Source organism: Lepus europaeus, chromosome 1 (assembly GCF_033115175.1).
Source record: "Lepus europaeus isolate LE1 chromosome 1, mLepTim1.pri, whole genome shotgun sequence".
Taxonomy (NCBI): Eukaryota; Metazoa; Chordata; class Mammalia; order Lagomorpha; family Leporidae; genus Lepus; species Lepus europaeus.
Window position 1 is genome coordinate 158,870,848 of NC_084827.1, and position 14,579 is coordinate 158,885,426.

The 14,579-nt window shown below is 34.5% G+C and overlaps 1 protein-coding gene across 1 annotated transcript in view; it reads left to right on the forward strand.

The window, feature by feature from the left end:
• Positions 1-14,579, forward strand: part of VWC2L (von Willebrand factor C domain containing 2 like) — a 162,533-nt gene continuing 147,954 nt past the window's right edge. The window contains exon 1 of the mRNA XM_062201840.1: positions 1-390. Coding sequence (XP_062057824.1) covers positions 1-390 — 390 coding nt within the window. The remainder of the gene's footprint in view (positions 391-14,579) is intronic.

Genomic DNA, 14,579 nt, shown 5'->3' on the forward strand with positions numbered 1-14,579 from the left:
ATGGCTCTTCATGTACATGAAGCTTGCATACTGCTATTGGTTATCCCTGGTTTGGTCACTTCTGCTGCCATCAGTCATGAAGACTATCCTGCTGATGAAGGTGACCAGATCTCCAGCAATGACAATCTGATCTTTGATGACTATCGAGGGAAAGGGTGTGTGGATGACAGCGGCTTTGTGTATAAGTTGGGAGAACGATTTTTCCCAGGGCATTCCAACTGTCCCTGTGTCTGTGCTCTGGATGGACCCGTTTGCGACCAGCCAGAATGCCCTAAAATTCATCCTAAGTGTACTAAAGTGGAACATAACGGATGCTGTCCTGAATGCAAAGAAGTGAAAAACTTTTGTGAATATCATGGGAAAAATTACAAAATCTTGGAGGAATTTAAGGTATGAGTTACCCTCCATATTTATTGATAACATGCTTAGTAGATTGCCATTGTAAAATCAAAACTGAGAAATTGTATTTTAAAATTTTCCTTTGAAACAAAAATGTGATCCCAGTTTGCAGAAGTAGCATCATGATCTACAAATAGACAACTGGTTTGTTGATCAGTATTTGTAGAATTTCACAAAAATTATTTTCTTCACAAGTATTTCGGGATATTTAATGTCTTATTTTTTGCCTTTAGAATATTTCTTGGGTGCTATTATAAAATATTTCCTGAGGAAAACAATTTTATTGGTATGCTCTTTGTATATTAACTTTTTTTAGATTTTTAGATATTTTTGTCTTTTTAGCCTGTATTTGAAACTACTTAACTATATAATTATTTGTTTAGTATGTGAAAATGTGATAAGACATAATTCTGAACTATGATCTTCATATTAAGAAAATGCATTGAGTCTATTTGTAGAGCAAAATCTCCATTCTGTTCTCTGTTTAGTTTTTTTCTATTTGTTTGAGTTAAAGGACTCCATAGTGAACCAAATTTTACCACAGTCCATTGTAAAAAGTAGTAAAGAATGTAATTTTTTCAGCCTACATGCTACTTCTTAGTTTATCTTTTGGAGTTCAGTTTTTACCTCCTTTTGGATTCTCCTTTCTCCAATGGCTAGTTTTAATTGGGATGTTCTACAAACCAGATATAAATCCTGAGGATATGAATTAATACATAAAAGATATCCTTTTAAAATGTTATGGCAGTTTGTGGTTTATAGTGTCTGGAATACTGATGGCCTGACATAAAAGGTTCTCATTTACTCTAACCAAGCTCTTTGATAAAGGTGCTTGGGACTTTAATAGGCAAGAGAAGATACAACTAGTTTTCAGCATTTTTTTTTTTTGAGAGAAGAATGTTCAGTTATTAGCATTGGCCTAACTTTTCTTTTTACAACAATCATATAGTACCAGAAGTATATATATGAAAAAAAGTTTTAAATGATCATTAATAGAGTATTTGGTGCATTGGCATTTCATTACATTCAATCCACTCCAGGTTATGGGTTGAAACTAGATCTAATTTACCCAGGAATATCCAATTATTTTAACTAGATTCACTGGAATATAAGCTAAATTTCAATTATAATTATGTCTGCAACTAACTTAGACATAAATATTTTTCTAGATTTTTCTCTCTCGCCGCGTAATACTTTTTGTATAATACTGAGGAGTAAAAAGTTTGATAGTCATTTTGACATTAAATAATAGTAAAGAGTATGGTACTATCATTTATTAATGGCTTTATGTGGTCTAAAATATTGTATATAAATTAACATTAGCTGTTATTATTTTTAGCCCAATGAAAATAATAAGTACCCAATATATCACGATTTATAGAGCCATGTCTAGAATCATGTCACCCTTTTCTAAAATGCATATAATTCTAGAGTAGAATGCAAAAGTATAGTGTAGGCACACCATCTCATAACCTAGTCCAAGCAAAAAGTACACAAAGTTTCTAAAATTTATATAATTTGGTAATCACTATTGAATAAAGAACTGAAGAGACTGATTATCTGAACAAAGTCAACTCACCACTAAATAATATGATTTCCTTCTATTATATTTATTTCACTAAAAAACAAAATGTTACTATATCCAAATGCAAAGATATATTAAGAATGTTGATAATTTCTATACCACTTCTAATTATATCTCAACGAAATCTAACATCTATTGTTTGCTTCCCTATGCATAACGCACTGAGGTAGACAGATTTTGCACTGATTTTATGTGCCATGACATTTAAAAAAATGTGTGTTTTTTAAAAATAGGACCACTTTTTCATAAGAATTTAGCCATAAGGAGTTCTAGAGATATGTAGCACAAAATTATAAGAATGAGTAACTCTGTCCAAGAACCTTAACTTATTTGTCCAAAATTGTCAAGTATTTAACTTATTTCTAAATGTTACCATTCTAACAATAAACTTAATGCAACCTCTCAATACATGTAAGCGCTAGGGTCAGATATACTTGGATTGAAATCCCAAAATTCAACACTTGGAAATAAAATTTGGGAAGGGATACTTAAATTTTTTAGCCATAATGTCTTGATAACAAAATATCTATCAATAATTATTTTCTTGGGAAGAGAATGTTGGAAATATTTAATGAGATATAATCTATGTGAAGTTACTAGCCTTCTGATGACTGGTACATAATAGGTATTGAATAAATGGTTAGTCTCCTCCTTCTAAACTCTAATATCCAGGGATTTATTCTAAGTTCTGAATTACCTGTGGCTTTGTCTATACTTTATAATGGAAACTCAACACTAGAAGGCATTCAAATGAAATTATTCTAATACTTTCTTAAATGTTCTACTATCTTTGGGATATGTTAACTGTTAACTTGAGTCTCTTCCAACTTGGCTGACAAAAAAACAAGTAATTAATTTCTAAAACTATATGGAACTTTCATATAATAATCTTGTTATTAAGGAGGCTGTATTATGAAATGTTCTTTACACTAACATACTCATCCAATGAGAATTTATCAGACTATTTTCTATATATGATATTGCAGTTGTACTAACATTGGAAAGAAAGATATCTAGAAAGAGAATCTCTGCTCATAAGGAACATATGATCTATGTGGAAAAGGCTATAAAAATCATGCATACTTAAAGTATATGATAAAGAAGTTTTAATATAATTCCCAAAGGATTGTGGTACCAAAGCTTATCAACATGGCATGAGGCTTGTTCAAGCAAGACTTTTTTTTCTCAGGATGGTCAATGTATGGCCTGTTCTTAAGGAAGTAACTGAAATTAATCTGTGGATGTTAAAATTGCAAAGAGGAAATTACTGGAGCAAAATCAGGTATTAGTATAAATTGAATCTGAGAAGCAGGAGACTGGATTAACTAAAGTTAGGTCTGATTAAAATGCTATCCTATTAATAATAAAAGGTAAATTTGGAAATCTTGATGGACAATATATGAGAGGAACTGAAATACTGGTCTAAAATATTTAGATTTAGTCTGAAGAATAATAGGAAATAAAATGCAGGTTGTGCAGAGAGATGGCCTAGTTAAATGTGATTTTGAAAAACAAAATTACTTTGTGTCCAGATACAGAGTTATATGGAGGTGAAAAGAAATTAATTGCAGGAGAGACTATTTCAAAGAAACAAAGGATGAGATGACTGACACACATAAGGACAAAGGCAGTCAGGACAGTTGCCAAAATAAAATCTAAATTCATTAGTCTAGTACAGATTCTATTCATTGACCTATTCAGAGACCTCAAACTCTTGGGGACTTCCCTTGCCTGTGTGTTAACACATGCTATCCCATAGTATAGAAAAATTTTACAACATTGGTATCCTGTGTATTTCCTGGTAGACCACTTTAAGACTCCATTTAGATCTCAACCCAACAAGAAAATCTATGTCTGTCCTACCGCTGTGCAGGGTCCAGTCTGGACCCTGCTCTTCTTCTGTAAGCTCTCCCGACATGCTGTGTGCACCATAACAGCAACAGTAATCACCGTCAGACATTGACAAAATCTTATATGTATTGTAACACATTGTATTTCATACTAGCACTGAGAAACATAATCTCATTAGCAATGTTTTACAGAAAGGAAAACTAAAGCAACAGAAAGTAAAGTAAGCTGCCCAAGATCATGTAGCTGCAAAAGTAAACAAGGGGGATTCAACCTGAGGAAGCCTGGCTACAGAATCTAAGCATTTCACCACCTCCACTGCCTCTATGACATTCTGCAACAACACATGTAATGTGAATCCACCTGTCTCTCACTTGACAGTAAACCCTCTGAGGTTAGGAATGGTGTTTTTCTTATTCCTCTATTCCAAACTCCAGCACTTTGCAAGTCATGTAACAGGTACTTGTTCTTATGTGGCATAATGGGTCAAATGATAGCTAGACCTATGGAATTAAGATGTTCATTAGAGTTACTTTAAAATGCCTTGGTTTCTGTTTCTGTGTTGATCTTTTCATTTTAATTATTTAAAGAAGCACTCACATTTCAGATAGACTGCTCTTTGGTGACTGAAGATGACAGACATTGCTTTCTGATGGTGAGCCTGTTTGCGTAGTACTTCTGTTCTCCAGTGTTCTAGCAATACTGTGTAAAGATAAAGATCACCATATAGTAGGTTCTCTCATCTTTCATTTATTTGTACCCAGGCAGAATAATACTGGAACCTACTGTTTAAGAAAGTATGTAAATAATAAATTAAAATAGCATTTCTTACCAAAGAAAGCAACTTGATTGGAAATGTGGCTCCGTGCATAACCATCTCATGCTGTTTTCCAAAGGCAGAAATAATTTCTTATTTTACTCAGTAGTTTTATCATTGTGACTCTGCTAAAATTAGCCTTTTTGGAAATTTTCTTATACTTTAAAACTTGTACTAATTCAGTTTTAGGTCATGCTCTGAAGGTTATGCTACATGCAGCTGAAAGAGATCTTACTTCATCTTTTGCATAACCTGTTTTTTCTTAAAGTGAGTTTCTGCAGTCAAAACCCATTGTCCCTATTCAGGATTTGGATGTAACTAAGATTTGCCCTTCCCTGCTGGCACTGACCTTTGTGCTTCCCACTATGAGCCAACAATGGTTGACTAAGTCACTGGTTGCCAGCCTGAGTATTTTCCTACATTGCATTTTGTGTGTTTGTTGTAGCTTTACCAAAAAAAAAAAAATGTTTTCATGTTGTGGTAAGCTGCTTTATCTTTGCCCTGAGTATTGTATTTAGCATTTAAAACACAAGGAAAGAAGCAAATAGGAAAGAAAATTAAACACTTGGGATATTTTGCCAAATAATTACACCCGTAAAAATGTTGATGCCAGCTTAGATTTAGATTTTTTTTTTTTTTAAGATTTAGATTTGACAAGCTCTTTAATGGGTATATTCACAGGGAGATACATTTTCCAACTCTCTTTCATCTACACCTGGCCATGTTTGCACAGCATTTTAACATGAAATATGTAAAAATATTTGACTTGGAAAGATTTTTTAATTTAAATTTGAGAGATTATTTTGTTGTCTAGTTGTTTCTGTTTTAAGATGTATCTATTAATTTGAAATGCAGGGCCACAGAGAGAGAAGGAGATTCAGGGAAAGCGAGAGAGAGAGAGATCTTCCATTCGCTGGTTCACTTCCCAAATGGCCACAATGGCCAGCCGGAGCTAGGCCAGGCCGAAGCCAGGAATCAAGAGCCTCTTCTGAGTCGCCCATGTGAGAGCAGGAGTCTAGGGACTTGCGCCATCTTCTGCTGGTCTCCCAGGCACATTAGCAGGGAGCTGAATCAGAAGTGCAGCAGCCAGGACCCCAAACAGCACCTATATGAAATGCTGGCATTGCAGGCTGCAGCTTAATCCACTAGGCCACGGTGCCAGCCCCTACCTGTTTCTTAATATGAAGAAAGAATGGAAGGCAACATGTTCTAGGAACTGAGGACCAAATTTATGAATGAACAGGAGAAAAAAAACAGAGGCTGCTGAGAAATTTCAGTGGCGGGGACTGATAGGCAAGATCCAGCAAAATACAATTCTCTGCACCCTACCCATTCACCCATCTGTCATTGCACCGGTTTCTATGAAAGGCACAGGAATCAGATGTTGAACCAACAAAGGAGTCCAGAAAGTATCTATCCAGAGGCATGAATATTATTTTATAAACAGAGGATGTGGGGATTTTGCGAACACATGTTGGGAAATTTTTAAAGAATTTTATCCAGGAGAGAGGTTACAAGTTCTCAACTAATAGGTAGTGGAGTCGCCAGGGACATTTTTAAGGCACTAGCCAAAGAAAACATTATAATTTCGTGAAACAGATAATTACGGTCTGTCTTGAGAAGCTAATAAGATTAATTCCATTACTGGTGCCCCTGCAAAACAGTCCCTGTGTGCAGAGCATGTGAGGATTTTCAATGCTGAAAAGGCCTTTGAGTGGGTTAAACAATGGCTTCTGATTTCAAGTTGCTACAGCAAAACAGATTGAGTCTACTGTGGCTTATCTGAAGCTCAGCCTCGGATAAGCCACAGTAGACTCAACTGAGCTCCAAGTGGATTCCAGCCATCATAGATAACTAAGGACACTCAACCCAACTTCTATAATCTCTGATCAATTTCAGAGATTAGAAGTCAGTTTTATTAAAACAAATTTATGAAGTTCTTTGCACTATTTCTCATTAATTTGTACTCATTTGTACTTTTTAAAAAAATTCAGATGTATATTAAATCTAAAAAGGGGATTCATTTCTTAAAGCGATTTATCTTTCCAAAAACTCCATTGACTATGGAGTACCACCCTTCCATATTTTTAACACTTTCTAAAACAAGGTATTAGAAATATAAGAATAGATAGCTTCAAGTTGATCCATGAAGGGGTGAAATAACCCATTTGCTGTCAGAATTGCTCTCTTGCTTAAAATATTCAGAGAATTGATAGTCAATTGGCCTTTTGGGTTTGTTTTTTGTTTTTTGTTTTTTTGTTTTTTTTTTTTTTTGTTTTTTTTTTTTTTGTACGTAGGAGTAGTTTGTCATCCTCACCCGTCAATGAACAGTGCTGTTCCTCTTACAGGAAGGTGTTACTATTACTAGTGATAACTGTGTGATTACGTATGACTATAGAGATTTGTGACTGGGCTTCTGTGCCCTGTGCACAGAGGAAGATCATTGTTTGAATTGCAGCCATGTCTGAGATCTGCAGAGCATGTCAGTGTTAGTGAATATCTTGGACTTTAGGTCAGCCGTCAGCAGTTTGTAAACATTGGTGCCCATTCCTTACTGATACACCAATAATGCAAAAAAGAGGAAAGTGAAGAGTGACGTGGAATCGTTCCTTTCTGATTTCAATTACAACTGTACAAGCTTTGAATGTATTAGAAATTGGCCTATTTATCCTTGCCTTTACTCATCAAAATGTAGAATTGGTCAATGGTGTGTTTTTACAAGCATAATTTTTCCTGTGTCCTGTATCTTATTTCATATCTCAAGTCTAAATGTTTTCTGATAAATTCAGTAAATTTGTCTATAAAATCTAGATTTAAATTGTCCATGCATGCCTTGATGTGTGTGTTAAATTGGTGAGAGTGGGCATGTTCTTACTTTCAGAAAATCTTGCTTTTAGATTAGGTGAAGCCTTTGTTTTACTCCTTCTTAATCACCCAGACCATATTTTTATTTTGTTTCATTTTCTACAGCTTGATTTATGCATCAGTGTGTTTTATGAAATACAGCACAAGAAAAACTTATCAATATTTTTTTTTTAGTTGTGTTTTGTCAAGCTTTCAAGGAAGAGCCTGGGACAGATAAATAGGAGGAGATTTGAAGTGATCCGTGGGTTTACTTTCTCAAATGATAGCCATTATTAATTGGAGACTAGCTTACTTTAGAGCCTGTTCTTTAGACTTTTATTATCACTACTGATTAGCATCAGTAATTTCAATTTAACACACCTCCATTGTTGATGTCCCTGCCTCCTGCCTGCTGCATAGCACATCACAATAAACCATCTTTGCAAGGATTTAATGACATCATGGAAAAAGCGAATAAAGTACTAGTGACACTATAGTGACAAGGAAAATCACTCATCTCCTGCAAAAGTTTTCATATGACATTATTCTATGGCTAAAGTTGTCTAAAATGTACAATAGTGCACTGAACACGACTGATAATTTTATCCCCATTATGCCATTGTATGTATCATGAACAAAATTTGATATAATTTGAATTATGTATACAGAGAGGGAATTGATACAATAATGCCATCACATATGTCTTATAAATAACAGTGTATTTTGAAAATTATAGTAATGCATATCAGTTGATAAATAATAATTATAAATACTAAACACTTTTTTTTAATAAAAAGTTACTTGGTTGGAATTTGTAAATCATTCTTGTTCACCTGTCACTATAACTGTTACTTTTTGCCTTGGCATTTATTTCTAGAATCAGAGTTTATGTAGATCTATACAAATTCCATTTATAAAAAGTACTCATTGTGTTTTTATAGACTAGGTACTTTCTACTTTTAAGAGCTGACCATAGAATTTCAATCTAGAAAAAAACTTTTTTTTTCTGTTTTTTTTTTTTAAATTTTTTTAAACTTTTATTTAATGAATATAAATTTCCAAAGTACAGCTTATGGATTACAATGGCTTCCCCCCCCCCATAACTTCCCTCCCACCCGCAACCCTCCCCTTTCCTGTTCCCTCTCCCCTTCCATTCACATCAAGATTCATTTTCAAATATACAGAAGATCAGTTTAGTATATATTAAGTAAAGATTTCAAGTTTGCACCCACATAGCAACACAAAGTGAAAAATACTATTTGAGTACTAGTTATAGCATTAAATCACAATGTATAGCACATTAAGGACAGAGATCCTACATATTTTTTGAAAATTAATTTTCTATGCAATTTCCAATTTAAAACCAAGTTTTTTTTTTCATTTTCAATTATCTTTATATACAGAAGATGGATTCAGTATATACTAAGTAAGAATTTTATCAGTTTGCACCCACACAGACACACAAAGTGTAAAAATACTGTTTCAGTACTAGTTATAGCATCACTTCACATTGGACAACCCTTTAAGGACAGATCTCACATGAGACATAAGTACACAGTGACTCCTGTTGTTGACTTCACAAATTGACACTCTTGTTTATGGCGTCAGTAATCTCCCTAGGCTCTAGTCATGAGTTGCCAAGGCTATGGAAGCCTTTTGGGTTCCATAGAAAAAAAAACTTTTAATGATTTTGTCTATCTTGTTTATTTTAGGGATAATAAAGATTAACAAAGCATGGTGTTAACACTATAATAACATAAATCAATATTTGAAAAAGCAATATTTATACATCATTTTTAAGGGGGCTTTTTTTCTATATCTTACTAGCTTTGTGTGCCATAGGAAAATATCAGCTCATTCACATCTTCTTTTGCAACAAATAGGTTGGGTGCAAAGATTTATTCTATCCAATTTTCTATATAAATGTGACCTTTTAATGACCTATTATGACCTATTACCATGACAACTCAGAGTTACAAGTAGGTGAGAACAATAAAATATTGGCACATCTAAAACTAGTCTTTAAAGCATATTGAATATGACTTGTGAAACAAGCATAAATTTGCAAAGGTTCTAATACAAAAGAAGTCCTCGGTCTAAAAATGAATAATTCTGTATTTAAGTGAAATAATACAGGCTGAAATAAAATCTAGATTAACAACTATTTGTTAATGTAAAGTCTTTAAAGCATATTGAATATGATTTGTGAAACAAGCCTAAGTCTGCAAAGGTTCTAATACATAAGAAGTCCTTGATCTAAAAATGAATAATTCTGTATTTAAGTAAAATAATACAGGCCGAAATATTTGTTTTCACTGAGACTACCTTATACTAGCAAGTGAAAAGGAAACTAAATTAGCTGTTGTCACATACCTATTTGGGTGATTTTAGGAGCTCAAACTTGTGTTTTTTTAATTTTTTTCATTCAGCAAACTTTCACCTCTCACTAGATGGCAGGAATGGAGTGTTCAAAATTGCAAATTGGATAGGATGGGCAAAAATTTCTAGTTCTATGGCATTAGAATAAAAGAAGATCCTTAAACTGATCAATCAGTATCACTTAAAGGAAGAAATGTAAAATTCACACTCTGACCTTTCCCACTTTAATTCTGATTTAAATTATTTGAATTTATATTTTTCAATGTGTGTCAATGTGGAGAATCACTGCCATAAAGTAGCCTTTTCCGGGCTGAGTTCTAGAGGCTGCTAGTAGCTCATGAGATTCGTAGTAAAGATTTCCCATTTTTTTCATGGTCAAGTAGTTTGAAAGATGATACAGCCTGGCCGGCACCATGGCTCAATAGGCTAATCCTCCACCTGCAGTGCTGGCACACCGGGTTCTAGTCCCAGTAGGGGTGCCAGATTCTGTCCCAGTTGCCCCTCTTCCAGTCCAGCTCTCTGCTGTGGCCCAGGAGTGCAGTGGAGGATGGCCCAAGTGCTTGGGCCCTGCACCCGCATGGTAAACCAGGAGAAGCACCTGGCTCCTGGCTTTGGATCAGTGCGGTGCACCGGCTGTAGCGGTCATTGGAGGGTAAACCAACGATAAAGGAACACCTTTCTCTCTGTCTCTCTCTCTCACTCAGCCTATCAAAAAAAAAAAAAAAAAAAAAAGATGATACATCCTTTAACCTCCCTTGGAAGAGTAGGGTTTGAGCATGTTTCAGAGGTTTTAGAATCAGTATGTATAGTTCAACAACAAAGAACTAAACAGTATGGTGAAAATTAGATTTTAAAGAAGGCTCTACTACTTGCCAAGCAAGTGGCCTAGACACACATTATATCCACTCTTTATATCTCAGTGTACACGGCTTCTATACAGACACAGTGACAGTAGGAGTCACTGGGTGGCACACAGTAAGTGATTCATAAAAGCCACCTGACAGTTTTACTACTATTACCACCAACCTGTACTTAACCCAGGATTTCACAAATTTATATGCCAATAGAACACTTTTTTCCTCAGAATGTCTATTAACAACTTAGAATTCACATGAATTAACTGAAACAAGTTTAAAATTTTTAATGATTCAGCATAGCATAATTCCTTCATTAGAGTCTTATTGACAATTAATAGTAAAAATATATTTGCCTTAGCTTGTCTAGTTCTTTAGTAGAACTAGATGTAGATCCCATTCCACCTGTGGGTGGTATCAGGTATGTGTTTTCAAATATGTAACTTTGAAAAGATTCAGAGATTTGCCTATTTTAAACGTGGAATGTGTACTTAACAACACTCATATTCAGTCACCTTTTTGCATACTTGACTCCAAAGATACAGCTGTGCACTTTGCATTACTGTTTAATAACTTTTCACATACAGAAAATTATCAAATGAAATAGACAAAGATTATAAAATTAGCATCTTTCTATACCTCATTTGCTCTCTTGATAATATGATCAAAAAGGTAGATTTAACCTAATATAATATAGTAGGTATATTTAATGTTACATTAATAAGGGAAAATACATATACAGTCCACTCATTTCAGTAATCATTCCATTATTATATCTCCTTAAGTCAGCTTACACAATGTAGAGACTCCATTAAGTAAATATCTCTTACATGTGGAAAACTGTAGGTCTTCTGGGGCATACCAAATATAGAAGACATAAAGCTGACCCTCAGTGTGGTCTATCCAAGAGAACACAGAGTGCAGTTGCCAGGAGAGGACTGCTCCTGTAACTCATGTAGAAAGAGCAGTAATTCAACCTGCAGGGCCAAAGTGAAACCCTAGGGTTGGGGATTTCAATGCATTGCAAATATCTTAGACAAAGTTGTCAAGGCAAACTTGTTCAGAGAAAGGTGAGTCAGCCCAAATGGGCAGAGTGACAAGGTATAAAGAGGCCAGTTCACAGTGTTCAGAAAGGAGCTTGGATCAAAGCTTGACTGAGCAGGCAGCAATATGAGGCTTTGATGGGGGAAATGGCAAAACCAGATCTGTGTCTGAAACAAATATGAATAGTAGTTGACAGATTTATGAGATATTTTGCACATCCATTCCCTCATTGAATTACTTAATTCTAAGGTATTGTCATTTCCATTTTATAAGTGAGATTTTGTTCTTGTCATATTAAGGGAATTATCAAACCAGAGAAATCTAGGAAGGGTTTCTGACCTAAACTCCAGTGCTGTTCATTACTTATAAGTTTTGATGAGTTTGCTATAGACATTATACAAGTAATGTGGCAGAGATGCTTTTTTTAAATTTAAATGAATCTATTACCTATTTGTCAAATACATGTGAAATTATAAATCTCCATGATTACTGCCATACCTGTTCCAGAGAAATGTAGTGCATTGATAATGTAAGGACAATTCTTTCCCCGCCCCCCCACTTAAGAGGACTCAGCTGCTTTTACTTTAAAAACTCCCATTTCCAAAATATAGTACACATTTAAGGTTTGCCTAGCCATTTAAAAAACACAAACAACATTCTGGTTGTAGTGAGAATTGGCTGGGACAAGTTTTACAATTTAAGGATTCTTCTTTTTTTATTCTACAGAGTGAAATACAAATTTTAAAAGAAAAACTCAGATTTTCTGAATGATTTTTATAGTCCTATTAATGCAAAGACTGTTATTATTATCTTTGTATAAATTTGCCATAGTTACCTAATAAAATAATTTTTCTTTATACTGAATCAACAGCCCTGCCTCCCTGAAACTTCACCTTTTTTTGATGCATGTTGGCCAAATTGCTATCTTCTGAATATGACAGGAAAAAAATAAAATGGTTCATTCTAACTTTAATTTTTCTCCAACCTTTGACTGCTGAGATTTAGAAAGCTTCATTAGGGAGAAAGAAGACAATCACTGAGAATTTTCCTTTTATTAATGAGACTTCGGACATTCACATGGAACACTTAAACTGACTACAGAAACTCATAGCTAAAGTTACCCTATTAAAAATCTTTTTGAAAAGAATCTGATTAAAGATTGAAGTGTCATTTCTGTAAATAAGAATCTAATTAACTAAAAATGCTGTATAGTGTAAGTTTTTTAAACTTTTATTTAATGAATATAAATTTCCAAAGTACAGCTTATGGATTACAATGGCTCCCCTCCCCCATAACTTCCTTCGCACCTGCAACCCTCCCCTTTCCCGCTCCCTCTCCCCTTCCATTCACATCAAGATTCATTTTCAATTCTCTTTATATACAGAAGATCAGTTTAGTATATATTAAGTAAAGATTTCAAGTTTGCACCCACATAGCAACACATAAGTGAAAAATACTGTTTGAGTACTAGTTATAGCATTAAATCACAATGTACAGCACATTAAGGACAGAGATCCTACATGATATTTTTTAAAAATTAATTTTCTATACAATTTCTAATTTAAAACCAAGTTTTTTTTTCCTTTTCAATTATCTTTATATACAGAAGATCGATTCAGTATATACTAAGTAAGAATTTCATCAGTTTGCACCCACACCTAACCACAAAGTGTAAAATACTGTTTCAGTACTAGTTATAGCATTATTTCACAGTGGACAACACATTAAGGACAGATCCCACATGAGACATAAGTACACAGTGACTCCTGTTGTTGACTTCACAAATTGACACTCTTGTTTATGGCGTCAGTAATCTCCCTAGGCTCTAGTCATGAGTTGCCAAGGTTATGGAAGCCTTTAGGGTTCGCCAACTTTGATCTTATTCCAACAGGGTCATAGTCAAAGTGGAAGTTCCCTCCTCCCTTCAGAGAAAGGTACCTCCTTCTTTGATGGCCCCATTCTTTCCACTGGGATCTCACTCACAGAGACCTTTCATTTAGGGTATTTTTTTTTTTTTTGCCAGAGTTTTTTGGCTTTCCATGCCTACAATACTCTCATGGGCTCTTCAGCCAGATCCAAATGCCTTAAGGGCTGATTCTGAGGCCAGAGTGCTATTTAGGACATCTGCCATTCTATAAGTCTGCTGTGTATCCCACTTCCCATGATGGATCCTTCTCTCCCTTTTTGATACTATCAGTTAGTATTAGCAGACACTAGTCTTGTTTGTGTGATCCCTTTGACTCTTAGACCTATCAGTGTGATCAATTGTGAACTGAAGTTGATCACTTGGACTAGTGAGATGGCATTGGTACATGCCACCTTGATGGGATTGTATTGGAATCCCCTGGCACAATTCTAACTCCACCATTTGGGGCAAGTCCTATTGAGCATGTCCCAAATTGTAATCTCCTCCCTCTCTTTTTCCCACTCTTATATTTAACAGGGATCACTTTTCAGTTAAAATTGAAACACCTAAGAATAATTGTGTGTTAATTACAGAGTTCAACCAATAGTACTAGGACAAAAAAATTACTAAAATGGATAAAGTATTACATTGTAATTTTGAATCTAACCACAATTTTCATACAGTTGCTACAATGTTACTACATTTTAGGGGTGTAATACGGATTAATTTCAAAATTCAGGAAGAAATATTCTTCACAAATTCAATATTTCAGATAATTCATAATAATTATGCTATAATTTAATAAAATTAATTATGAGTAATGTGCTCCTTTGAGAAATACACAGCTATTGCCAATAGACAAAGTGGTGGGGTGGAAGGTAGAATATAAGGGTCAAGTTGAAA